The sequence below is a fragment of the Ursus maritimus genome, unplaced genomic scaffold, assembly GCF_017311325.1.
Source record: "Ursus maritimus isolate PB19 unplaced genomic scaffold, ASM1731132v1 scaffold_14, whole genome shotgun sequence".
NCBI classification, from domain to species: Eukaryota; Metazoa; Chordata; class Mammalia; order Carnivora; family Ursidae; genus Ursus; species Ursus maritimus.
In genome coordinates, this window is record NW_024423786.1 from 49,930,830 (window position 1) to 49,958,357 (window position 27,528).

Sequence of the window (27,528 nt, forward strand, 5' to 3'; positions counted from 1 at the left end):
TTTTTTTTTTTTTTTTCTTTTTCTAAAAATGTAACAATTAAAATTCCAAAAATAAAATCCCTTCCGGGACCTCCGCCCCTTGTTCCCCAGCCCCCACCTCCAAAAAGAGGCCCCATGGGTGGGGGTGGGGGGAAAGAGGAAAAAAAGAAAAGAGAAAAAAACCCACTTTTCTGTTTTCTTTTTTCTCAGGAGGCCCAAGAGTCTTTGAGGCAGTGGAGGAGGTGGTGGGGGGGTGATGGTGGTGGAGGGAGGCGGGGAGAGCAACAGGGTGTACGGGCTGGGGCTCAGGTAGGACCTCCAGCTGAACCCCACCCACCAGGAGCTGGGAGTGGGGGGGGGTCCTCGCCAGATGTTCCTGTGCAGGCACTGCACGCCCTCTTGGCAGCCTGATGCTCTTTTTGGGCCCCCACCTCGGCCGCCATGGAGGGGAGGCCCGGAAGGCCCGGGGCTTCCTCTGGAGGGGGTGGGGTCCTCAAGGCAGGCAGAGGGGGGCTCTCAGCAGACAGGGCCAGGGGGCTGCTGCGGCCCCCAGCCTCCACAGAGGCATCTGGGGACACGGACTCGTCCTGGCCCGCGGCCACACTATCTGCTGAGTCGGCTTGCTGTGTGAAGCGTGGTTCCTCTCCCTTCACGGCTGTGGGCACAGCCTGGCCATCCACGTCCGACAGATCCTCAGCGGGGGATGGACGCTGGGCCATGGACAAGTCCTGCACTTCAAATGCACCTGGGGCGGTAGACACCTCCTCCTCTTCTTCCTCCTCCAGCGTCAGCTCAAACTGGAACTTATCTGGTGGGGGTGGGTGGCCTGGCCCTCTGGGCTCCTCCTCGGGCGGTGGTGAAGGGCTCTGCCGGATGGCGCTGTAGTACCAGTCCCGGTTGTCCTCCAACGTGTCCAGGATCTCCTGGGCATCTGGGTGGACCAGGTCAGCCCATGTCTCCCACAGCGGGTGTACAATATAGTCGATGAAACCCACCTGGGAGAGAAGGGAGAGAGGTATAAACTGGTGGCCCGCGGGTGCAGATCGTCTTGCCATGCTGTGGGATCTAGAGGCCAACAGCATTTCACCTCGTCATCCTGCTTCTCCAGATGCACCCTGGAAAAACTCTTGCACGGGTGAGAAAAAGAAAAAAACTTTACATATGAGATGCCAACAAATACTAGAAACTTCCATATATCTGTCAGTTGGGAATTAGTTTTAAAAAATTGTGGTACACCACAGATATTAATAATGACTTTTTTTTTGGCAACAAAGAAAAACTAGAAATAACTCCGTGGCAGAGTATTGGCTAACCCACTCTGATATTATCTTCCCTCCTTTTTATTTTTTTAAGCTTTTTAAAAAAATATTTTATTTATTTGTTAGAGAGAGAGAGACAGCACAAGCAGGGGGAGCAGCAGGCAGAGGGAGAAGCAGGCTCCCCGCTGAGCAGGGAGCCCGATGCAGGACTCAATCCCAGGACCCTGAGATCATGACCTGAGCCGAAGGCAGACGCTTAACCAACTGAGCCACCCAGGCGTCCCTCTTCCCTCCTTCTTATTAATAGAATCTTGATTTTTCTTGGTGGAGGCAATGCTTCCCCCATACAGTTAAAAACTACATTTCCCAGCCTCCTTTGCAAAGAGAGGATCGTGATGTGACCACATGTAGATGTAGAAGATGGGAGTTAGGGTGGGAGTCAGGGGTAGGGGTGCTGCCTCAACTGGCAGAGACCTTTTCTCCCTGCTTTGTAGCCAGAATGGCTAGAGCTTACACAGCATCTGTGACCATGAGAGGCATCTCTGGGGACAGAGGCCCCATGCTTTGGATGGTAGGAGAGAAATCTCCTAGGTGCCTGACCATTTCATGGAGCCCAAGGGAGCGGTGTTCTTTCTCTAGGTTTTTTTACATAAGAGGGAACAAACATGAAGATTTATCTTGTTTGAGTCACTGTGAATTTGTAACTCCTCAGCACCTAAATGTCCAGCTACAGGAGAAAAACCATGTCTCCCCAGAAACCATTAGCCGTCTATACTGTGAGAATACTATACAACAGTCAAAAACGATGAGCTAAATCTACACAGAATAACTTGGACAGATCTCCAAGGCATTGTTTGGAAGAAAAGGCAAGCTGTATAAAAATCGGTATATATTGATAAAATTCATATTAAAAAAAAAAAGCAAAACCCATTGGGCACCTGGGTGGCTCAGTCGGTTGAGCATCTGCCTTTGGCTCTGGTCATGGTCCCAGGGTCCTGGGATCGAGCCCCACATTGGGCTCTCTGCTCAGCAGGAGCCTGCTTCTCCCTCTCCCTGCCGCTCCCCCTGCTTGTGCTCTCTATCAAATAAATAAAAAAAAAAAATAAAAAAAAAACTTTAAAAAAGCAAAACCCATGAACTATTAAGTTGCCTGTAAACATAACTACATAATAAAATGTATGAAACTGGTTTTCCCAGGCTTTGGAGGATGGGGGTGATCTGCAGGTTCAGGGGACATTTGGAAGCATCCAGAAATATTTTTGGTTGTTGTAACTGGAAGGGGAGGGTGGAGGCCAGGGATGCGGCTCTACATCCTCCAATGCACAGGACGGCCCCGTGACAGAGGATGATCTGGCCCCAGATGTCAACAGTGCCAGTGCTGGGTAACTCTGGTCTGGAGAGGCATGCACAGTGAACCGGGAAAAGTAGGTCTCACCAGGGAGGAGACTGGAAGTGGGGAGGGTGAGAAGCTTTCACGCTCACACTTTACAAACAAGATTGTGTTTCTGTACCTCTTGTTAAGTTAAATAAGCACACGATGACGAGTCATCGCATCTCATTTCAAAATCCACCCAAAATCAAGGCTAAGCATTTGCCTTTGGTCCAGGTCATAATCCCAGGGTCCTGGGATGGAGGCCCCACATCTGGCTCCCTGCTCAGCCTGCTTCTCCCTCTCCCTCTGCCCCTCCCCCTCTGCTCATGCTCTGTCTCTTGGTTTCTCTCTTTATCAAATAAATAAATAAATAAATAAATCTCAAAAAAAAAAAAAAAAAGCACCAAAAATCAAGGGCAAGATCTGTGGCCAGGTTACAGGGAAATCGAGAGGCTGTATGGACAGAAGGTCTGTAACTAAGAGCCGGGTAAGTATTATTATTAATGCTATTTGGTGGCTTGCACAGGAGTTAGAACTGTTTGACTCAGGTCTACAAGTGGCGAGTCCAGAGGCTCAATTTAGTTGTTCTGTAGAAGAGAAAATGTTGCAAATTTCCCATCAAGATAGAAAAGGAAAAAACAAAAACAAAAAACCCACAGAAAACCCAGACTTTGAAGAGGGGCAGGTCAGGAGTGTCTGGGCCTCTCGGGGATCTAGGCCAGCATGGTATGGGGAGGGCCACCCTGCTGCCTTCCACAGGACCTGCAAAACTGTACCTGAGACTTCTCCACCGAGGCTGTGTGCTTGTCGCACATGGGGCTGATCTCCATGCCCCTCTCCCGCTCCCGGTCGCCCTGCTGGAAGAACTCGGCCATGATGCGGTCTGTCCACTGGCGGTACAGCTCCAGTGGCTTGGTGGGGTTGCTGAGGTCCGCACAGTGCACCATGTTCCGAAGGACCTGCACGAGGTGGGGGACCTTCAGAGGCCATGCCCCTGTCACAGCGTGGGACCTCATGCTTCCTTACCTCCCCCTTTATGGGGAGAGTGAGGAGAAGGGGTAGTGGGGCTATGGAGAGAGGGAGGGGCAATGGCAGGGAGAGGGAAGAGGAAGGGAGGAGGAGAGAAAAGAAAGAGATGGGTGGAGGAGAGGAATGAAGGTGATGTTGGGGGAGGCAGAGGAGACAGGAAGAGGTTGACGGAAGGAAGGGAAGAGGAAATGAGGAGGGATGGCAGGAGATGGGGGCTGGGATGGAGAGATGGGAGAGAGAGAGAAAAGAAAGAGACAGGAAGATGGGCAACATGGGAGCTGGATGCTGAGGGAGGCGAGCCACCCAGACCCAAAGGGGAGAGAGAAAGAGAGAGGCTCTAGTCTCCTTATATGGTGGGCGAGGGGGCACCTGGATGCGGTCGGAGTAGTTGTCCAGCAGGAGGACCCCTGAGCTGGTCACTTTCTTGGTCTCCACCATGGTCTTCAGGTCTGCCAGGAGGGTCATGTGTTTGGACATGTCCGTGGCCAGCACCTGCGGGTGAGGGGGCATCACAGGGGCCGCTGAAGCCCTGCTCTGGGCCGTACCGACCCGACCTGTGCCTCTATAGAGTTTTCACTGGCACAACCTGTTCCCAGCCCCCACCAGGGACGCCTCTCCCGGGGCTTCCGGGTCTGGACTCGGACCCTGCCGCTCCCCAAGCCGCAGAGGCAACCTTTCCTGTCGGGTCCCCGCCTCGGCCCCGCCCACCATGTCGATGACCATCTTGCGCAGGCTCTGCCGCTGTCGCTTGCTGAGGTTCTGGAAGATGTCGCAGTTGTCTTCCTGCAGCAGCTTGAAGCCCACGGCCAGGTGGTGGTTTTCCAGCACCGACTCGTCGTTGTACATGAGCGCCAGCTCCGAATCTGCGCCCAGGCCCAGGCAGGTGGTCAGGGATGGGCAGGGGCCACGGGTCAGCAGCGCGGGGTGGGGCAGCGCAGGCCCCACCTCCAGCCCGGCAGGCCCCGCCTCTAGCCCGGCTGGTCCCGCCCCCGGGGGTCCACTCACTGGTGTTGATGAGGAACTGGTTGGAGACCCCAGGGTGGTCCACGTCATGAATGGCAGCCGCAAAGAGCGCGGCAAGAATCTCCAGGTCCGTGAACACAGCCTAGGAGCAGAGAGTGGGGTCGGAGAGAGATGGGTTAGAAAGATGAGGGATCTGAGAAACAGGATAAGAGAGAGATGGGGGGTGTCACAAAAGAGGGGGGCAGGAGAGAGAGATAAGAGTCAGAAAGAAGCACAGGATCAGAGAGAGATGGAGGTCAGAGACCTAGGGCCAGGGAGACAAAAGGGAGATGGGAGGTGGGCAGTGAGAGCAAGAGAAAGACAGGGTGGGGGGACACGGGGGCCAGGCTCACATCGAGCGCGGGTGTGGCCAGCAGCACGTGCGTGGACTGCAGCACGTCGGCCGCGTGCAGGCTGTTGTGGTAGGCCACATCGGGGTGGTAGTGGTCCTCCAGGGTCAGCATATAAGTCACCATGGTGTCCACTGGGATGCGGAACTTCTTTAGCAGGTCCCGCTCCTGAGGGCAGGTACAAGGGGGGCAGTGACTCTCGCTGCCTCTCGGCTCTCCATGCTGCCCTCCCCCCCGCACCCTGCCCCACTCGGCCCACCCTACCTGAAATATCGTGTACATGATGCAGCTGAGGGAACGGCCTCCGGCGCACTCTGACACACAAAAGATGTTCAGACCCCACTTGTTCAAGTTCTCCAGTTCCTGGCAGAGTTGGAGGCCAGAGGTCAGGAGCCCACAAGACCCAGGGCCAAGCCCCCAGCCACTTGGGTCAGAAGTTCCTCTCGGATGATCTTGACCCCTCTCGACTCTTTCCTAGCAATTCACAGCTCTGGCGTGAAAGTAGCACCATTATTGCTCACCCAGCGGCGGCGTGCTCAGCAGCACGGGATTTACCGTCCGTCTCTTACCGGCCGGAAGATAACAAAGCAACCACGGCGACTGTGTATTATTGAGTGATTATTATCTGCCGAGCATTACACTAAGTGCTTGATCTCATTTGGTTGGTTTGAGAACCAAAGCCCAGAGGAGTGATGAGACCTCCCCAAGACCTTGTCTCCCACGAGTGGCCAAGCTGAAATGTGAACTTCCCTAGGCTGACCCGAAACTGCTCATCAGCGCCAGGGGGAAAGGAACACGGCCTAGTTTTCCATGTCTTCCCAGAACCCTGAACAGTGCCAGCACACAGTAGGTGCTCAATAAATGCTGGGTGACCGAAGGCGGCAGTCTAGTGCCGGCTGGCAGGTTACAATAAATGGCAACTAAGTGAGCCAACAAACATGCACCACGCACCGCGTCCACTGTACAAACCCACGTGGGAGACAGTGTTTAGGTGTGACCAAAGAGCTGGGGGCTGAACCCAGGTCTGGCCAGTAGTGGATGCTATGCGGGTTCTGCCCAGACCCCCTTCACTGACTGCTGCACTTACCCCCCACCAGCTTCGACTGTTGCTTACCAAGACTCACATTGCTCTGTTCTCCAGAAAACTGCTCTTGCCCCTACAGGAGCTACATGGAGGAGGTAATGCTGTCCACTCTGGGGGCAGCCCACAGCCGATCACTGACACAGGGGTACGAAAGTCCGGCACTCTTGCCTCAAGGTGGGCTCAACTCTGTGGTGGTATTCACACTGCAGAGCTCCTCGAGGGGTCAGGCTGAGGCCAGATTCTAGCTGACGCCACCTCCGGGCTTAGCTCCTTCCTATCCTGCTTCCTCTAACTCCCCCTCTTCTGAGAGTCTCATAACCCCAGTACACCTGAATCCTCATTTCAGACCGACCCAATGCCCAGTCCTTGTCTGGGCCCCAGGAGACGCCTGTTCCTCTCTAGTGCAGCCCCTGCTGAGCCGCCACTCACTTGGGCCAGGAGCTCCTCTTGGTCAGTCTTCACCCCAAAGCGGGGGATGCTGGAATCATTCAGGCTGCTGCTGTGCCTCAACTTCTTCACCCCTGTGATCTGAGACATGGGCTGGAACTGCGGCCCAGGGGGCGGGGGCTGCTGGGAGGGTCTCTGCCGCGGGGCTGGCTGTTTTTCTCGATCCTTCATTGTGGGTGATGGAATCTCCACTTCATTCTGCTTGTCTGCAGAAGATGGACGAGAGACAAGCATGAGCACCCCACAGAGATGCCTTCATCTGGCCTTCAGTTCTCCCCTGCTCCCCACCATGCCCTGGGAAGGCTCACTCAGGAGGGCAGATCCCTTCAGGGTGTCATGCTGTTGGTTACTTATAGGCTGGAAACCAGAAGGAAGGTAGGAATTCTTCTGGGAGGTGGTGGGCAGGAGTGGGGACCCTGGGGTGGGCCCAGAGCTATGGGGTGGCCCCAGTCTGATCGCCAGGTTTGGCAGGGGAGTGGCATGGGAAGTCAGGAAGCTGGGTGGGGATACTAGAGAAAGTCGCTGCCTGGCCTGTATAGGCAGGGAAACTTCTCGGGCAGGGGAGACCCCTCTGTGGTGACTAAGAGTGCTGGTGGGGGTGGAGAGCACTGGGAAGAGGGAGGGAAGGGTAGTCTCTGGCTCCATGAACCGCCCCCACCAGCCCACCCCTTTGACACCAGCCGCCTGGGGGCCAGCCCCAGGAGCCCTCTTCCTGAGCTTTCAAGGGCTTCCAGAGCCAAGCCGGGGCCACCCATTGTGACCTGGGGCCCTGCCAGTCAACAAGGCCTAATAGGGGTTATTTGCATGCTGTGCTCCCATTGGCTGGATCTCAGAACTCTGCGCGGCCACACCCCCATTGGCGGGAGCATTTGAAACTCTGAACCCTTCTCTCGAGCTCCGTGCAGGGCCGTTCTCCAGAATTTGGAAACCTTTGGTGATAAATTGAGAAGGTGAAATTATCCTGTGTTTGTGGGAGATAGCCTCAGCTTGGCCTCTTGGGTTCAGAGATTAGGACGAGTTGGAGGTCCCCATGAGCTTGAGGGTTCTAATGAGTTTGAGGTATTCTGTATAACTGTATTGGGTCTGGAAAGTTTGGAGGAGTCCACTGAATTTGAGGGTCATATAAAGTTGGGTGATTCTACTGAAGTTGGGAGACTTTTCAGCTTGAAGGGGTTTTTAAAGTTTGAGGGTCTTTTCTGGGCTCTTAAGAACAGCAGTTCCCTTAAGTTTGAGAACCCTGCTGAGGGTGAGCATCTCTCTTGGGTTTGCGGGATCTCCTGAATTTGTGTGTGTGTGTGTGGGGGGGTAATCCAAGTTTGGACATTCCACTGAATTCGGGGAGGCTTTCAGCCTGGAGGCATTTAAAGTTTAAGAATTCTATTTGAGTTTGTGGGTTTCTTGGGGTCTTGAGTTTGAAAGTTCCATTGTGGTTCCGCTGAGTTTGGAGGGGCTTTTCTGCTTGGAGAGATTTTTTTTTAATGTGGAGGTTCTATAAAGTCGACATCCCTCTGAGTTTGGGGGGCATCGAGAGTATGGGAACTCTTGAGCATGGTAACATTGATCTTTGGGGAATTAGGAGTCAGGGTCCCTTGGGCTAATGTCAGCAATTGGAACTGCGGTCTGGGGTAGCCCCCTCCAGTCCAGGCGTGCAGCCTCCCCACAAAGTGCTGCCCTTCACTCACCCAGGAATGTGGTGGAGATGTACTCAGAGACCTGGTTTCCTGACCTGCTCATCTCTGACAGGTGTGTGAGTTCACGGTTTAACATCCTCTTGAACTAAGGTGAAGGAGGCAAGAAGGAAGGAATGATGGGGAGACAGGGCATCAGAGGGTGGGGGTGGTCAGCCCCTCCCCAGAAACTTCTGAAGACCCCACGAGTCCCTCCTACTTCTCTGTTCAGCCAACAGAGCCCTCAGCAAGCTGCTAGAGGGGAGGGGTCAGCCCCTCCCGCCCTCCCAGGTCTGGATGGGGGCTCCAGGCTTAGAAGTCCGGGCTCAGCATACCCCTCCCTTCCTGAGGAAGGGGAGCACCCCTTCCCAGACTTCCTCCTCCTCCGGCCCAAAAGGAGGAGCCAGAGGGGCACCTGTGGAAGGGAGGGGCTCCTGCCTAACAGTGAGCCAATGGGGTGTCAGGAGAATCCCATCGCCATGGTGATGGGAGTCTCCTTAGCAACTCCCCCTCCAACCAGCTACAGAGCTGGGGGAAAGGGGGGCAGTCCGCAGGCCCCTTAACCCTTGCCTTCCCAGAGCTACCCTGGCCCAAGTCTTCCCAGATATGGACCCCACTCCCAAGGCGTCCTGGCCCCCAGCTCCCAACCCAGTTTGGAAGGAGAGAATACAGTCTCTCCTTTTCAGGAGAGAATGCAAGTTCTGGGTGAAGAGAAGGTTGGGCAGGGGCAGGGGAGAATAGTGAGCTGAGGAAACCTTGTTCGGTCACCCAGGGGAGGGGGGTTCCCATCATAGTCCCCCTCCCCCAACCTCAGAGGGGTGGATAGATGCACAGATGAATGGAGTAGACACAGAACCAGGCCTGGCAGTCCCTCCTGGTCCCTCCATGCCACTTCACACAAGCGTCTGCTGTGACATTGTGCATGGAGGAGAAAGGGCATTGGTTCCCCGCCCCCAAGCTCCACCAAAGCACCCCCAAACCAGGAGCAGACTCCGTCCAGAGAGGCAGGAGGGACACTTTGACAGGAAGGGTAAGCTCACATAGCCCACACCAGGATGGGGTGCTTACTCCTCCCAGTGCTGCCAGAGACCCCAGTTGCAAAGAAAGATACACATACACACACAAGATGGACCCACAAAGTCACACAACCACACAGAGAGTCACAGACTACCATCTCACACAGTTTTACACAGCTACAGACACACAAGTCAAGGGGCATACACAATAAGGCAGTCACTGACACTTGGGGTCACACGCCCCAGAAATCACACAGCTCTGGGCTCACAAACGTGTCCCAATACACACCACCACAAACAGAGCCATATGATCTCAGAGAGGGCCACATCATGACCCAGGCAAATAAGTATATGGTCAGACGGCCCCACACCACTGCAGGCACACACACAGGCGAGTGCTGACAGTCACACCCAGCCAGAGACCCACATCCCCAGCCACCCACTCTCCCTGCCCAACCCTGGGCCACACACAGAGACAGACAGTCACAAGGTTTCATGTTCAGGCCACACACGTGCACAGCTGCACACACCAGCCCAGACCAGGGGCTGGAGGATCCAAGGTGGGAAGGCCAGGGCCGAGTCTCCTGCCCATCCCCCACCCCAAGTTCCCCTACCTGGTCCCACCAGCCCACCAGCCACGGCTTGGAGCAGGTCTCACAGAAGAAATCCACCAAGGGCATCTTGAAATCTTAGCCCCGCTTGGGGCTGCCGCACAGAGAGGCTGGGTTTGGGGAGTCCCGGGGTTAATAGCCACTGTGTGTGGGGGGGGTTCTGGGCAGGTGGGCAATGCAAGGGGGAGCCGCGGAGGGGCCTGGGCCAGCCCAGCAGGGCTGGGGGCTCCCCTCCCCTCCGCGCTCCCAACAGCAGCCCTGGTTACATGGTCTGCCAGCCCCTGGCCCTGATGGGCCCCCCCGCGGCAGCGGCTGGAGGCGGCCTGGGACCCCTGCCCATGAGGGGGCAGGGCGAGGGTCCCGGGAGGTGGCTTCGGAGGCTCTGGGCTCCGTGTGCGCGCCTGTGTGTGTGCGTGTGCGTGCTCACTGCAGCACTGGCAGGCTGCATGCGACGTCAGGTGGTGCCGGGGGTGGGGGGGCGTTAAAGGGGCATCCAAGCCCACAGGCCTAAGCCAGGATCAAGGTAGGGCTGCCAGGGATAGACAGGAAGGCACACACACCCTCCAGAGGACATGTCCCCTCCATGGACACACCCAGAGTCAAAGACACACACCCAGACACTCTACACATTCATAGACACACAAACAGTCTGAGACACACCTTCCACACCAACACACAGGCAAACACACACACGGTCACAACTCTGATGTCCAACACATTTACAGGTAGACAGTTGAGCATACAGGATGTAAACACCTTCAGACACACCCCTTCTAAAAACAGAGACTCAAACCCAGACGTGGAGACACACACCTAGGGAAAATCACCTAGATATACCGGACACACTTAACACATACTCAACACACCCACAGACACACTTTCAAACAAACACAAATACCCATGTGGCCTTGGGCACAAACAGACCCTGAGAAATCCACAAGGAGATGCTCACACTCACACCCATAAATACACACACACACCTTCGCAGAAACACACCCGAAGACCTACATTTAGAGATAGTCACATTCTCAGATGCTCAGTACACCCTCAGAGACACAATCACCCTCAGACTTGAATGTTCCCAGACAAAACTCCACCCACAGGTGTAGGCACCCCCCCAACACAGACTCCTCCACCTGCAGACTCATTTCCTGATAGGCATCCTCCCACGAGGGCTACCGCCATGCTGCACAACTCCAGAAATATCATTCATATTGCCTGCTTTCTGAATGGTCCCTCTGGAGTTGTGCAGTACACAATCTGCACAGCTGTACATGGAAGCCTTGCACCCCTCCCCTCCCGCAGCCTGGCAAGCACACACACGCACAGAGTCACAAACACGTGGAAATACACACTCAGATTCATTCCTAGACCAACTCACACTTGTGAACAAACATACATACCCTCTGGCACAGGCCCACACACTTACAACCCAGTACAATTGCCTGTGCACACCCATACATCCTCCATAGGTACACATCTGCACACCACTCCTGACTTCCTGACGTGCCCTCTTAAAACCTCTCCTCACACCCCACCTTGTGCTGCAAATGTGTAGTCAACAAATTGACAGCCACACAGACCCACAGTCTCATATACACTTGTAGACTCTAGCATAGGACAACCCCCTCTAAGATAGATGGTTGTCTGCATACAGATGTACAGACACCCACACCCACACACATTCACACACACCAGGCTCCCCCCACCCCTGGGAGAAGTCAGACTCCACAGGAACAGGCACCCTAGGCAGCTGGTCCAGCCTAGGGATGGACTCCCACCTCGTAGGCCCCCATCCACAGATTGGCCCCGCCCCTTCCAGCCCCGCCCCATGGTTAGCCCCGCCCCCGGCCCCCGGCCAGCAGCTAGCCCCACCTCACAGTCCCAGGGAATGGTCCCACCTCATTGGCCCTATCTAGAAACTGGCCCCGCCCCTATGGATGGCCTCACCTACAGGTCCCACCCAGCAGTTGGCCCCCATCCTCAGGCCCCCAGGAGGGGCTGGTTCCGCCCTGCTGGCTCCAGGCCCGCTCACCTTGTGAGAGGCCATCTCGCTCACGGAGCGGTAGGTCTGCATGGTCTCCAGCTGTTCGAGACACCAGTCCAGCTCCTCCAATGTCTCCCGGGCCAACTGCTGACATGTCTCTTCTGGAGAAGGGGCAGCACAGGTGGTGACCCAGAGGCCCCAGCCCGTGATGATGGGGGTCCACCAGGTGAGAGGGGTGCTGGGAAAGGACAGTTAAGACAGCCACCCCAAGTGAAGGGACCCCCTCCCCCTACTGGAGCAGCAAGAGAGGCCCTTTCCCAGCCCCTGGGCTTTGTTACCTGACAGCGTGGCCTTGCAGACGGGGGTTGGGCCGCCCAATGGGGACCGTCTGCAAAGAAATGGGGCTCCAGCATCAGCCTGTGTGCCCCCAGATTCCTGCCTCCCCCTCTCCATGAATAATGCCGATTTTCCTTTCTCTGAGCGCTGTGTCCCATGTACTCACTCTGCAGCCTCTCACGGAGAGACCCATGAGGACCCATTTTACAGATGAGGAAACAGGCTCAAGGAAGTGACTGATCAGAGGTAGGGACAGGTCCTTTGTCTCCAAAGCTCCTGCTTCCTTGAGCATCTCTCCCCTAACTCCTGGAGGGACCAGCAGTTCTCAGCCATGCACCTGCTGCCACATAATAACTACTGCTATTTAGGGAGCACTTACTATGTGCTGGAAAATGTCCTCACACTTCTCTATGTATTATCTTTCAGACTCCTCATGGCAGGTGCTATTAAATTCCCATTTTATGGAGGGGGAGCAAAGGTACCACAAGATGCTATTTGGCCAGAAAGTTGGCACGGGGGCCTGCAGTGGCCCCAAGGCTGGGGTAACTGGCTACCCTTAGCCTCACCACCATGTGTCTGGACCCCTTGGTCTTTATTTTTAAGTTTCTGTCTTAGGCATTCAAATTGTAATGGTTACTGGCTTAGAGGGAGCTGTTGCCTGAACAGAGGCTCAGAGAGGTCAAGTTCCTGCCTGAGATCACACAGCAGAGCTACGAGTTGAACCCAGGTGTGCTTAGCCTTATGATCATGAGCGTTGGGGCCCAGCCTTGACTTACTTGTTGCTGGGAATGGGCACATTGGTCAGGAGTGAGAAGTTGCTGCGAACACTCCGGAGACTGGCCAGCACCTGGGATAGGGAGCAGCAGTGAGGAGAGGGAGCCACCTGGAGGGGCAGCTGGGGCTAGGCTAGGCTAGGCCCTTGTCCCCAAGTGTGGGGGAGGGTTGGAATCCTTTCCCTCCTTTTTTTTTTTTTTTTAAAGATTTTATTTATTTATTCGACAGAGATAGAGACAGCCAGCGAGAGAGGGAACACAAGCAGGGGGAGTGGGAGAGGAAGAAGCAGGCTCATAGCAGAGGAGCCTGACGTGGGGCTCAATCCCATAACGCCGGGATCACACCCTGAGCCGAAGGCAGACGCTTAACCGCTGTGCCACCCAGGCGCCCCTGGAATCCTTTCCCTCCTTAAGAGAGGGGTCTTACCTGGGCAAAAGGTGTCACAATGAGGTCCTCAGCGTGCCTGCAATCAAGGACAGAGGCAGGTCAGGCATCCTCACAGTGGGACACCCACAGGCCTGGGTGGAGAAGGGTTAGGGTGCCAGAGAAGCAACTCTCTAGAGTGGACACTCTGGGGGTTGGGCCTGGGGAGGTTGGTGGGCTGGGAGGGGAGGCTCTAACAGGTGAGGGCAGAAGGCACTTACACCTCCCAAGGGTAGACACCTGTAGGGGCTGGTCCCGAAGGAAATGGTGGTCAGAGAGAGGAGCTCACATGGGTGGGCAGGGAGGGGGTGTGCGGAGACAAAGACAATGGCCATAAATACACTGCCAGGGCTGGGCTTGGTGAGAGCAGTGGGCAGGAGGGGGTGGGGAGCAGGAAGGAGTCAGGGGAGCTGAGGTGGGTACCTGGATGGGTAGGGCCAGGGCTGGAGGATCCAGTGAGAGGGGAGGGGGCTGAGCAGGTCTGGGGGTGCTCACACCTCAACAGGTGGTCGTGATAAGAGGGGCTGGCTTAGGGAAGCCTGGAGGGGGGGAAGGAAGAGGGGGCTCAGCCAAGGTGGACAGTCTGTGGAAGAAGTGGCAGTAGGGAGGGACTCAAGTGGAGTTCCCTCCTTGTTGGAGAGACAGGCTGAACGGGGACAAGGCCCCAGTTGCCAATGGGTAGGAGTGGCCTTGGGCAGGCTGGGTGGGTGGGACTGAGCCCTTGCTGTGGGGCTGTTTACTTTTCACTGGAAGGGAGAGGTGGCCCCAGGGCTTGGGCAGTGTCCCCACTCCCTGCTAGCAAGGGCAGCTCATGCTGGGAGCAGGCCTGGAGGGTGAGAAGGGGGTGCTCACGCCTCGCTGGTGACCGAGGAGTTCCGGGACATAGTTTTGGGGGACATGTCGTAGTCGCTGTCCGAACGGTACAGGAAGGACTCCCGGCGCTGGCTGGCAGCGGCCCCAGCATGCAGCACGAGGCCCGGGCTCGCCTGCGAGTCCAGGGGGCTGCGGCCAGGAGATGGTGTGGGCCCATTCTCTGCCTCGAAGCTGTAAGGGGATGGGCGAGAAGAGAGGTCAGGGGGGCTGCGATGGTACTGGGGAGGTCAAGAGGAATAAGATTACCAAGGAAATTCCTGGTAGAGGCAGGAGGGGCAGATAGAAGGCATTAAAGAGAGACAGATACCCCAAAAGAGATGGGAGACAGGGAGTTGCAGAGATCAAACAACTATTGAGTGCCTTTGTGAGCCAGGCTCTGTAGAGGTGCTGGGGACACAGCAGTGACCAAGACAGACCACCATCTGTCCTTCATGGACATGGGGAGGGCTGGACTATAAACAGGTTAGCCTAGTGGCAGTGCACACCCCAAAAGTGTGGGGGCCTTCTTGGCTCTACTCTTTACTTGAAGCTCAAGTCTATTCAGAATCTGTCTACTTCGCACCCCCTCCTTGGTCAGCCCTGCCTCGTTGCTTGCCTGGGCCAGTGCATTTGTCTCTGCCCTGGTTGATGGCTCCTGTCTTTGCCCCTCAGTCTGTTCCCCTCCACTGTGGCCAGAGGGAGCCTGTGAACACTTGTGTCAAGTCACATCCTTCTTTTGCTCAGATGCTTCTAAGGCTTCCAGCTCACCCAGAGCAAAAGCCAAAGTCCCCACTGTGGCCCACAAGGCCCTGCCCCATGACCCCCCAGTTTACCCCTCACTCACTCTACTCCAGCCACAATGGTGGCTCCTTGCTGTTTCCTAAACATTCCAGATACATTCCTGCCTCAGGGCCTTTGCACAGGCTGTTTCCCCTACCCAGATCTCCAGTGGCTCCTCCTTCACCTCCTTCAGGCCTCAGCTCAAATGTCGTCTTCGCAGGGGGCCTCACCTGACCAACACATCTAAGATCTGAATCTCTGCCCTCATATTTTATATTTCCCCTCCTTAAAAAAAAGAAATACTACTTACCTGACATACTCTATATTTGACTTCTTTACTATTTGCCTTCCTTTCTAGAATTAAGCTTTGCAGAGCAAGGATTTTTGTCTGCTTTGTTCACTGCTCTATCCCTTGCGTCAAGAAGATGGCCTGGCATATGGGGAACACGCAATTAACATTGACTGAATAAATCATAAAACGTAATGAATGAATATATGAACTGGATTGTGCCATGCACAGAATTAAAAACCAGGTGGGTGACGGAAAGTTACTGGGAGGTGATTTTAGCTTCTGTAGTTGAGCCAGGCCTCTTTGAGAAGGGGACATGTGAGCAGGGCCTGAAAGATGGTCAGGAGGTAGGAGAAAACACTCTGGGGGGGCGGGCAGGAAGAGCAAGTGCAAAAGCCCTGGGGCAGGATTTGGTTTTTGTTTGAGGACTAGCAAGGAAGCTGGTGGGACTAGAGTGGAGATACAGGCTGTGATGGAGACACAGCTACAGAGAGAGGGGAGGAAGGCTAGGACCCCAGCCTGGGGGCACTGGCAAGACAGAGATCCTCAGGACGAGGCAGGGAGGTGCTGGCTCTGCCAGTTCCCAGAGGTGTGACTTGAGGGGACGTGGCTGAATTTCAGTTTCCTCATCCACAAAACGGGGACAAGCACCACCTCCCTCAGCTCATCCAGGTGACCAGCGTGAACACAGGGACAAGGCTCAGGATGGCGCCCAGCACAGAGCTCAGGAAACACTGGCAATCGTAACTCAATCAGGCCCATACACCCACTTGGGCAGTGAACTCAGCAAGGCCGCCGATACTGAGAACTGAGGATGTGTATAGGAGCTATGTGCCTGCAGCATACTGTGTGGCCTCGGGAGGGCCACGGCCCTCTCTGGGCTGTTACCCTGGTGTTAAAGTGAGGGGGTTAGACGGGTCAGCTGACTTCAGGCTACGCTCTGGTGGCTGCAAGGGGGTAGGGGAAGGAAATGGAACCCTCCCTTTTCCAGTCCTACCTACTGAGAATCAGTGTAAGATTTTATTTGAATGGCCCTTCTGTTAAGTAATAAGTCTAAAGTCTCCTAGAGTAGGATAGCCGAACCAGCATCCATATATTAGCCTTTTTGGTGGACCAGCCCTGGGGGAGGGGTATAGGGAGGGACTTTGTTGACCGCACTTTACAGATGAAGAAACTAAGGTCAGAGAGGAGAATGGTTAGCTCTGGGTCACACAGCAAGAGCACGGTGAGGTCCGAATTCAAACCCAAGTCTTGTAACCCCTCAAATGCCACCCTCTGCCTGCTCAAGCCCCGTTCGAGCACATTCCTACTATTAAAGCAAATGTTCCGAGCAGACAGGCAGCTGACACCAAAGGCAGGGTGATGCTGGGGGCCCTGAGCAACCAGGTATTCCAATTTTAGGAAAGAAATCAGAAATTTTATTTTTTTTTTAATTATTATTTTTTATGTAGGCTCCACACCCAGTGTGGAGCCCAACCCTGGACTCAAACTCACGACCCCGAGACCAAGACCTGAGCCGAGAGCAAAGAGTTGGACACTTAACCAACGGGACCACCCAGGCACCCCAGAAATCAGAAATTTTAAACAGGCAAAAATTCAAACTTAAAAAAAAAAAAATTCAAAAAACTTCATAAAAACTCTGAAAACTTCTGCTCTGCAAAAGACACTGTCAAAAGAATAAAAAGACAGGGGCGCCTGGGTGGCTCAGTCGTTAAGTGTCTGCCTTCAGCTCAGGTCATGATCCTAGGGTCTTGGGATCGAGCCCCTCATCAGGCTCCCTGCTCAGCGGGAAGCCTGCTTCTCCCTCTCCTGCTCCCCCTGCTGGTGTTCCCTCTCTTGCTGTGTTTCTCTCTGTCAAATAAATAAATAAAATCTTAAAAAAAAAAAAAAAAGAGTAAAAAGACAAGTTACATACTAAGAGAAAATATATGACAAAGAACCTGTATCCCGACTATATAATGAACTCTCCAAACTCAATAAAAAGAAGACAAGGAATTCAATTTAAAAATGAGCAGAGGTCTGGACAGTTCACCAAAGAAGATATACAGATGGCAAATAAGCATAGGAAACACCACTACTCCTTAGGGAAATGCAAATTAACACCAGGAACTATCCCTTCACACCTACTAGGATGGTACAAACAAGAAACAAACAAGAACTGACGATAATGGCAAGTGGTGACAAGGATTTGGAGCAACAGGAACCCTCCTCCTGGGTTGCTGGAGGGAACGCCAAGTGGTTCAGCCACTCTGAAAGGCAGCTGGTCCGTTTCTTAAGCAATGAACCATACACTTACTGTGTGATCCAAAATCTACTCCTATGTTTATACCCAAGATAAGTGAAAATACGGTTGACCCTTGAACAAGTGGGTTAGAGGTGCTACCCCCTGCGAAGTTGAAAACCCACATATAACTTTTGGCTCCCCCAAAACTTGACTACTAACAGCCCACTGTTGTCCAGAAACCTTACCAATAACAGAAACAGTTGATTAACATGTATTTTGCATATGTATTATATGCCCTATTCTTACCATAGAGTCAACTAGAGAAAAGAAAATGTTATGAAGAAAATCATAGGGGTGGGGCGCCTGGGTGGCACAGCGGTTAAGCGCCTGCCTTCAGCTCAGGGCGTGATCCTGGCGTTATGGGATCGAGCCCCACATCAGGCTCTTCCGCTATGAGCCTGCTTCTTCCTCTTCCACTCCCCCTGCTTGTGTTCCTCTCTCGCTGGCTGTCTCTATCTCTGTCAAATAAATAAATAAAATCTTTAAAAAAAAAGAAAAAAAAAAGAAAATCATAGGGGCGCCTGGGTGGCTCAGTCAGTTAAGCATCTGCCTTCGGCTCAGGTCATGATCCCGGAGTCCTGGGATTGAGCCCCGAGTCAGTCTCCTGCTCAGCACAGAGTCAGCTTCTCCCTCTCCCTCTGCCCCTCCCCTGGCTTGTGCTCTCTCTGTCTCTCTCTTAAATAAATATTTTTTTAAAAAGAAAATCATAAGGAAGAAAAAAATACATTTCCAGTCTTGTTCTATATATATCGAGAAAAGTCTGCATCTAAGTGGACCCACACAGTTCAAGCCCATGTTATTCAATGGTCAACTGTGTATGTTTATTCAAAAACCTGCAGACAAATGTTTATAGAAGTTCTGCTCATAATCTCATAATCACCGAATTCTGGAAACAACTAAACCAAATCATCAACTGGTGAATGGATAATTTATGGCAGACCCATACCATGGAATACTATTCAGCAATAAAAAAAATTGGGGGGAGGGCGGCTGCCTGGGTGGCTTAGTTGGTTAAGTGTTTGACTCGATCTCAGCTCAGGTCTTGATCTCTGGGCTGTGAGTTCAGGCCCCACATTGGGCCCGGTGCTGGGCATGGAGCCTACTTAAAGATTTTGATTTATTATTATTTGCCAGAGAGAGAGCGTGCGTGTGCGAAAGAGTGAGCGCACAAGTAGGGGGAGTAGCAGGCAGACAGAGAGGGAGAAGCAGATACCCTGGTGAGCAAGGAGCCCGACATGGGGCTCAATCCGAGGACTCAGGGATCATGACCCAAGCCGAAGGCAGACTCTCAATCGCTCAATCGACTGAGCCACCCGGGCACCCCTGTGGAGCCTCCTTTAAAAAAAAAAATTGTTTTTGAACTACTGTGAAACAGTAAGAAATATATATTTGGTCTCTGCCCTGGTTTCCTGTCACATAGTTCCGAAAACGCTAGGAATCTTTGCAGTGAAAAGTGTCTTTGTATGCTAAGAGATGACTCTCTGCTGGGGACACTGGAGAGCCTCAAGAGGGGGGCTGCTTGCTTGGGGAGCCAACCATGTGATTAGACAGCTGGAGCTTTCAGTCCCCCTCCCTGGCCTGGAAGGGAAAGGAGAGGAGGCTGAGGGAATCACCAATGGAATGGCCAGTGATTTAATCAGCTGTGCCTTCAAAATGAAGCCTCCATCAACATCCCTGAGAGTTTCCGGGTTGCCGAACACATTGAGGGGCTGGGAGGGCGGTGCACCTAGAGGGGGCAGGAAGCTCCATGCCCCTCCCCTTATACCTTGCTCCCTGCGTCTCTTCCATCTGGCTCTTTCTGAGTTGTCTCTTTTCTAATAAACCAGTCATCTAGTAAGTGCACTGTTTTCCTAAGTTCTGTGACCAGCTCTAGGAAATTAACCAAACCTGAGGCCGGGGTTGTCGGAAACTTGATTAATAGCCAGTAGGTCAGAAGCACAGGTAACACCCTGGACTTGAGACTTATGCTCAAGTGGGGGCAGCCTTACCGGACTGAGCCCTTAACCTGTGGGATCGGTAGTAATTCTAGGCAGTTAGTGTCAGAATTGAAACAGAATGTAGTTTATCTGGTCGGTGTCAGAGAGTTGCAGAATTGGTTGGCGTGGAGGGGAAAAAACCACATAAGTTTGGTGTCAGAAGTGAAGAGTCAGCAAGAGTAGAAAGAAACGGCAGTTTCCTTTTTAACTACTGATACACAAAACAACCTGAATGAGTCTCAGATGAATTTTGCTAAGAGAAAGAAGCCAGCAGTGGAGATCACCTGTGTCAAAACTCAGAACTGACTAAGAAGTGAATTTAGCAAAGTTGCAGGATACAAAGTCACAAAAATCGGTTGCTTTTCTGTACACGAACAATGAATAATCCAAAAAGAATATCATGAAAACAATTCCATGTACAATAGCATCAAAATGAATTAGATGCTTAGGAACGAACTTAACCAAAGGGACAGAAGTGCACGGAAAACAAAAATGTTGCTGGAAGAAATTAAAGAAGGCACAAATAAATGAAAAGACACCCTGTATTCAAGAATGAGAAGACTTAATAACATGTTAATATTACCCAATGCAATCTATAAATTCAGTGCAATCCCTATCAAAATCCCAACAACAGGTGAAACTGGGTGGCTCAGTCATTAAGTGTCTGTCTTTGGCTTAGGTCATGATCCCAGGGTCCTGGGACTGAGCCCCCAGTTGGGGTCCCTGCTCAGTGGGAAGCCTGCTTCTCCCTCTCCCATTGCCCCTGCTTGTGTTCCCTCTCTCCCTGTCTCTCTCTCTGTCAAATAAATAAATAAAATCTTTAAAAAAAAATCCTAACAACAGTCTTTGCAGAAATTAAAAAAAAAAAAATCCATCCTGGACTTCATACGTAATCTCAAGGGACCCTGAAGAGCAAAAATGAATCTTGAAAAAGAAGGGGTGCCTGGGTGGCTCAGTTGGTTGGGCAACTGCCTTCAGCTCAGGTCATGATCCTGGTGTCCCAGGATTGAGTCCCTCATCAGGCTCGCTGCTCGGCAGGAAGCCTGTTTCTCCCTCTCCTGCTCCCCCTGCTTGTGCGCTCTCTCTGTCAAATAAGTAAATAAAATCTTAAAAAGAAAGAAAGAAAGAAAGAAAGAAAGAAAGAAAGAAAGAAAGAAAGAAAGAAAGAAAGAAAGAAAGAAATTGCACCTCATCAAAATTATCAGTTTTTTGCATCAAAGGGAACTATCCAGAGAGTGAAAAGGCAATCTATAGAATGGGAGAAAATTTTTGCAAATCACATATCTGATAAGGGATTAATATCTAGAATATATAAAGAGCTAAAACTCAACAACAACAACAAACAACCCAAGTGAAAAGTGGGCAAAGGACTTAAATAAACATTTCTGCAGAGAAGATATGGCATACCTCGGAAATATTGCAGGCTTCGTTCTGCAACACTGCAATAAAGCGTGTCAGATGGGTTTTTTCTATTTCCTGCGCATATAAAAGTTATGTCTACACTATACTGTGGTCTATTAAGTGGGCAGTAGCTTTATGTCTAAAAAGTTCATACTTTATTTTTTTTTAAGATTTTATTTATTTATTTGACAGAGAGAGACAGCCAGCGAGAGAGGGAACACAAGCAGGGGGAGTGGGAGAGGAAGAAGCAGGCTTACAGCAGAGAAGCCTGATGTGGGGCTCAATCCCAGGACTCTGGGATCACGCCCTGAGCCGAAGGCAGACGCTTAACGACTGAGCCACCCAGGCGCCCCTAAAAAGTTCATACTTTAATAGAAAAATACTCTATTGCTAAAAAATGATAACCATCATCTGAGCTTTCAGTGAGTTTTAATCACTGGTCACAGATTGCCATAACAAATAGAATATTAATGAAAAAGTTTGAAATATTGCAAGAACTGCCACAATGTGACACAGAGACATGAAGTGAGCAAATGCTGTTGGGGAAATGGCACTGATAGACTTGGCTTGACGCAGCCTTGCCACAAACCTTCAATGTGTAAAAACCACAATACCTGTGAAGTGCCATAAAGCGAGGCACAGCAGATAAGGTATGTGTGCATACAGGTGGACGACAGGCACGGGAGAAGTTGCTCAACACCATCAGTCATTAGGGAAATGCAGATCAAAGGTGCAATGAGACGTCACCGCACACTCATTGGAATGGCTATTATTTTTTTAAAAATAGGGGCGCTCGCTGGCTGAGTTAGTAGAGCATACGACTCTTACTCCTAGGTTCTAAGTTTGAGCCCCATGTTGGGTGCAGAGATTACTTAAAAATAAAATCTTTAGGAGGGGTGCCTGGGTGGCTCAGTCGGTGAAGCGTCTGCCTTCGGATCAGGTCATGATCCCAGGGTGCTGGGATTAAGCCCCACATCGGGCTCCCTGCTCCGTGGGGGGGCCTGCTTCTCCCTCTCTCTCTGCCCCTAACCCCACTTGTGCTCTCTCTCTCTCTCTCAAAATAAAAATAGATAAAAAAAATTTTTTAAATGAAATATTAAATACTCAAGAATTAAAAGCAAGACTCAAACAGATATTTGTAAACCAATGTTCACAGCAGCATTACTCACAATAGCCAAATGCTGGAAACAACTCAAGGGTCCATCAGTTGGTGAACAGATAAAGAAAATGTGGCATAATTGCCAATGCAATAGTATTCAGTCTTAAAAAGAGTGAAATTCTGACATGTGCCACCACACGGATGAACTTTGAAAACATTATGCTAAATGAAATAAGCCAGACACAAAAGGACAAATATTGTAAAATTCCACTTATATGAGGTCCCGACAGTAGTCATATTCATAGAGACAAAGTAGAATAGTGGGAGCCAAGCGTTGGGAAAGGGTGGGGAGTTAGTGCTTCATGGGGACAGGGCTGCAGTTTGGGAAGATGAGAAAGTTCTGGAGATGGATGGTGGTGATAGCTGCACAACTATGTGAGTGTACTTAACGACACTGAATTGTATACTCCATTACCAATTCAAATGGGTAATTATGTGTTAGGTATATTTTCCTACAATAAAAAACCCTCATACAGTGTATACTAAAAAGGGTGAAGGGGCGCCTGGGTGGCACAGCGGTTAAGCGTCTGCCTTCGGCTCAGGGCGTGATCCCGGCGTTCTGGGATCGAGCCCCACGTCAGGCTCCTCCGCTGGGAGCCTGCTGCTTCCTCTCCCACTCCCCCTGCTTGTGTTCCCTCTCTCGCTGGCTGTCTCTATCTCTGTCAAATAAATAAATAAAAATCTTTAAAATAAAAAAAAAATAATAAATAAAAAAAAAATAAAAAGGGTGAATTTTATTATACGTCAATTTTTAAAAGTAAATTAAGAAAAAAAAAACCTCTTAAGGGGTGCCTAGGTGGCTCAGTCAATTAAGCATTTGACTCGATATCAGCTCAGGTCTTGATGTCAGGGTTGTGAGTTCAAGCCCCATGTTGGGCTCCACGCTGAGTGTGCAGCCTACTTAAAAAAAAAAGAAGAAGAAGAAGAAGAAAAGAAAAGAAAAGAAAAGAAAAGAAAAGAAAAGAAAAGAAAAGAAAAGAAAAGAAAAGTCTTGAGATGAATTATTCCTAGATCATGAGGTTGGGCCTTCGATAACAATGCCCAATTACTGAGCATCTACTGTGTACCAGGTGCCACGTTAGATCCTTTTAGGTATACAGCAATAATAACAAGATACTTACTGAGTATTTGCCATGTGCCTAGCACTGTCCCAGTGCCTTATGTACATGAACCCAGTTATGTCTCCCATTGATTCTGTGAGTTGTGTTGTGTTAACATCCCAGCTCAACAAGGAGAGTGAGGCACGGAGAGGTGGCAAGGGGTTGGTGGCCTCACTGCCTGAGAACTATGTCCAGCTTCCCAAGGCATAGCCTGGATTTTTTGGCGCTGCTGAGCGCCACCAGGGAGGGGAGAGGAGCATACCTACATACTCAGGACCCCACCGTTGCCCCAGACACTGAAGCCAGGTTAGGGAAGGTGAGACCCAAGTCCCAGAGGCCGGCCAACCAGCATGGCTGGCCGATATTGCAGCCCCAGGGGACTCCACTCACGTAAGCAGGAGCCCAGAGGCCAGGATGGGAAGAGGTTCCCTGGGGCCCTGCTGTTTGTGCTTCCAGGAGCTGCTGTCCCCTGGGCTTCGGAAGGGCAGAGGGGAGGGGATTAGGCCTGTGGAACTGCAGGCTGTGTGTGTGTGTGTGTGTGTGTGTGTGTGTGTGTGTGTGGTCAGGGGTGGGGGGGACTCGGCTACCCTACAGAATTGCACCCCGGGGCTATGTGGAGTCACCCTTCCTTCCCTGGCCTGCCGCTGCTCAGGGTGAACAAAGTCGGGCTGGAGGCTGCTCCATTAATGTCCCAATGGGACCCAAGGCCATCAAGTGGAGTCAAGGGCAGCCAACAGGCCTTGACATCACAGCCACATGCCCAGACACTCCATCATAAGGGAAAGAACCCGCCCAAGACTCCCCTTCAGACAGGCTGACCACTTGGCGGCATCCTCAGGGGAAGCTGCCATCTGCCCTCACCCCTCCAGGGCCCCTCGGCCTGCCCACGTGGGCTCCCCAAGCATCGAATTGGGCCTCTGGAGGACTGTGCAGCCCAGGAGCATATCAAGGCTTTAGAGAGTTCTGCTGCAGGGGCCAATGGGCAACAAACAAGCTGGGAGGGGAGCAGAAGGGAAAGGAGACACATCCCAGTTGGTAAAAATCATAACAACAATGAAAGCAGTCAACTGCTGTTAAGTGCCACATGCTAGGCACTGTGCTGTGTCTGGGCACGTACTAATGCCCCATTTTCAAGAGAAGTAAACTGAGGTACAGACAGGATGAACAACTTGGCGAGTAGTAGAAGAAAGATTTCAACCCGGGCAGCCAGACTACAAACCTGCACGCTAAATCACCGGGTGTCTGCCTCTCCCCCAGGCAGGCCTAGCATCTCCCTGGGCTCCCTGCCCCACTTCACCCGACTCCCTCGTAGGAGGTGCCAGGCAGCCTTTATGGAAAGGCCTGGCATTTGCTTTGTGAAGGTCACACAGAGGTTGAGGGCGGGCGCTGGTGTGTGTCTGCCAGGCAGGCGCGTGGTGCCAGGTGACACGGCTGTTTGTAAGGGCTGGATGTGCACAGAGGGTCTGTGTCTGTGTGAGTCACAGTGTACGTGTGCTCAGGGGTACCCGTGTGTATAGAGGTCTCCGTGTGGATTTGTACATCCGAGTGTGTCAGTGGGGTCTGGGTGCGCATGGGTGCCTGCATGGCTCTGTGTGTCGGCATCTATGTCTATGAACCCATGTGACCTTGGAAGAGTGTACCTGGCTGCCACACATACGCCGTGACTGTCCCTGACTCCTGAGTGGGGATGAGGTGTGTTCCTGTGTGTGGCTATTCGCAGGTGGGAATCAGACCTGGCTGTGTGCCGTGGTGAGAGTGTGTTCCTGCAGGCAGTGTGGTGTACCATACTGTGTGAGACCAGGGTTCCTGTGGTCTGTGTGTCACTGCACCCATGGGTCAACCGCAGAGTCTCTTTGTGTCCCTACCAGCTAAGAGACCCATGCCTTATGTAGTAAACACCAGGTGACCCCGAATACCCTGTGTGTGGGTGTGTCTGTGTTTGTGTCGGGTGTAGCTGTGGATGTAGAGTGTGTGTGTGTGTGTGTGTGTGTCCGTGTCTGTGTCTGTGTGTGTCTAGGTGTCGGAAGGGGTTGGTGGAGGGAAACAAGGACAAGGTTGGAGCACCCTGAGACTTCTGAGAACTTCTCTGCTCCAGCAGTGTCCAGCTGGTTCTAAATAACCGCCAGGAGTTCCAGCAGGAGCCACCCTCCCTCCTCCACCCCAGCTTGGTTTTCAGCCTGGCAGCCCCAGCACAGAGGGGGTAGGGAAGACTGGAGGCACTGAGCAGAGCAGGGCCAGAGGGACCTGGCTCCAGGCCGGTGGCCTGGGAGTGGAGCCCAGGTGACGCTGGACACCCATATTTGCTGCCAGAATGAGTGCCAGAAACCCAGGTTTAGGGGCATAAAGAGGGTGAAGGGATCCCATCTTAAATAGGAGGGGGGCAGGACCGAACACTCTGTTGGAGGGTTATCACCTGCAGGAAGCCCCTAGCAACACCAAGAATTTTAGGGCCAGGGAAGGGGATGGGGCTCCAGACAGACCCTAGAAGCCACTTTGGGGACTCCGCAAGGCAGACTAGGCACCCTCTCCCCCCAGCCAGAGCCCTTGATGGTAAAGGAGGAAATTGGCCGCCCGCCACCCACCTGACAGATCTGCCTGGAGGGTGCCAACGGGTGTCCTCGTCGCTGAAGGAGAAGTGGACCAGGTACTCAAGGCCCGCGGGGGGCAGTGTCAGGTCAGGGGGCCGGGGCCTTGCCCGGGGTGCTGCACCTGAGCGCATGGGTGCCAAGCGCCGTCGGGGCGAGCATGGGGACAGCGGCCCGGTGGTGTGACAAGCACTGCTCGCAGGCCGGAGGTGTCTGTGGCCACCGCCGGCGCCGCCTCCACACCCGCCCTCCCGGTGACCCCCCCAGGGACTGCCCCGGGCCTCTCCTGTCCCCAGCGCCCAGGAGGGCTCCGCGCGGGCCTCCGCCTGCGGAACTCTGAGCACACTTCCCGCCTGTCCCCCTCCCTCCTGGCCTGGGCGGGGGGCAGGCTCCCGATTCCTGGGCTCTGGCCCCAGGCCCCCCCCACCCCCTCTGCCACGCCTTGCCTCTGGCCCCGCCTTCCTCCCTCCCTACTCTGACGTCGAGCTGGGCCCTCTGGAGCCCTCTGAACGCTGTGCGCCCCTGGGGGAGAGAGACTCGCCCCCGCCGGCGGAGTGCGGGTCTGGTGACAAAAACCCGGGGGGAGGGACGACGGATGCGGGGAAGGGGGTGGAGCAGAGACAGGAAAGACAGAAGTGGAGACAGAAACAGAGAAACTCGGAGAGAGGCACTGATTTCCCACAAACATACCCCATCCCCGACTCCGCGCGGGGCTCCCGACCCTTCCTCCTCTTCTCTCCCCTCCCGGATCTCTTCCCCGAGTCCAGACGCCGAGCCTGTCCCCGCAGGGTCCTCTCCCGGTGTATCTCTGGACTCAGGTTCCAAACAAGTGCGTGTGGAGAGCAGGGGTTAAGAGAGTAGGCAGAGGACCCTCTCCTGGTTCTGGAGAAGCCCCCAGAGCCAGTCTGCTCCCACCTCCGGGCTGTCAACCTCCGTTTCCAAGATAAACGGACCCTGGGAAGCCAGACCGGATGTGGTCTCCAGGCTCCTCACCCTCAAGCTTCCAGCCCCCGCATCCCACCCCGGGTCTGGCCAGGAAGAGAAAGTCCATTTGCACTCAGTGCCCGATGCACCCGGTAACATCACCGTGCCTCCTGGCAAGGCAACCCGCAGATGGCAGCGCTGGCCCCATTTCACAGGCCGTTAGACTGAGGCTAGCAGCCCTGAACACACGTCCCCAGATCACCCTGGACGGCAGGTTGGTCTCACTCCTCCGAAGTCTGACCAGCCTCAGGTCTGCACAGGAAGTGGGAGGAACTTAACGCTTATTGAGTGCCTACTGTATGCCCTATCAGATGTCTCCACAGCAACCCCCGAGGGCAGGGATGATTTTTATCGCTGCCCTGTGACGGAAGAGGGGAAGTTACGCTGGGGAGAGCCAGCTAGGAACCCCAGACCTAACCCGCGCCAGATGGTCAGGGGAGATTCGAACCCACCGCCGCTGGCACGCACTTACCCAGCCCACGCCTGGCGGCCAAAATCCTGGAAGCTGCGGAGAAGCCGAAGGCGCCTGCGGAAAGTTGGGGACGGGATGGCGAAGAAGACCGGCGAAGAGGGCGGCGAACGTGGGCGGCGGGGTGCGCGCGGGACCGGTGGTTCAGGCAGGAACGCCTCGTCCTCGGCAGCCGCCGCCGCCGGGAAGGCCGCCAGCTGCAGCTCGGGGATGCGGCCCAGACCTCGCGGCCGCGCCATAACCACAGGGGGCGCGGGGCGGCCCCGCCTTGGCGGGCGCTGGGGAGCAGCGCCGCCCGCCAGCCCCGGGCCGC

The 27,528-nt window shown here is 53.3% G+C and overlaps 1 protein-coding gene across 4 annotated transcripts; it reads right to left on the minus strand.

Moving 5' to 3' along the window:
- Positions 1 to 171: 171 nt before the first annotated feature.
- Positions 172 to 27,528, minus strand: PDE4A (phosphodiesterase 4A). Of its 4 annotated transcripts, XM_040629355.1 has the most exons (16): positions 27,219 to 27,528; positions 26,453 to 26,575; positions 14,189 to 14,380; positions 13,340 to 13,376; positions 12,916 to 12,986; positions 12,142 to 12,191; positions 11,852 to 11,964; positions 8,205 to 8,298; positions 6,505 to 6,728; positions 5,256 to 5,354; positions 4,995 to 5,159; positions 4,645 to 4,744; positions 4,348 to 4,502; positions 4,009 to 4,131; positions 3,387 to 3,569; positions 172 to 974 (listed from the first exon to the last, which is right to left on the minus strand). In XM_040629355.1, the coding sequence occupies exons 1-16, from the start codon at positions 27,452 to 27,454 to the stop codon at positions 285 to 287; spliced, it is 2,655 nt and encodes an 884-aa protein (XP_040485289.1). In that variant the 5' UTR covers positions 27,455 to 27,528; the 3' UTR covers positions 172 to 284. The 4 variants fall into 4 exon arrangements, with proteins under 4 accessions (XP_040485289.1, XP_040485290.1, XP_040485291.1 ...); XM_040629356.1 differs by lacking the exon at positions 26,453 to 26,575; XM_040629357.1 differs by lacking the exons at positions 26,453 to 26,575; positions 27,219 to 27,528 and adding an exon at positions 25,760 to 25,896.

What these genes read in the sequence shown, in the direction of transcription:
- PDE4A (XM_040629355.1), bottom strand. Translation starts at nt 27,454, where the DNA reads ATGGCGCGGCCGCGAGGTCTGGGCCGCATCCCCGAGCTGCAGCTGGCG. An exon ending in CGCGCGGAGTCGGGGATGGG is followed by an intron (nt 14,381 to 26,452) that starts GTATGTTTGTGG and finishes ATCCCCTTACAG; the next exon opens with CTTCGAGGCAGAGAATGGGC. An exon ending in TCATGTACACGATATTTCAG is followed by an intron (nt 5,160 to 5,255) that starts GTAGGGTGGGCC and finishes ACCTGCCCTCAG; the next exon opens with GAGCGGGACCTGCTAAAGAA.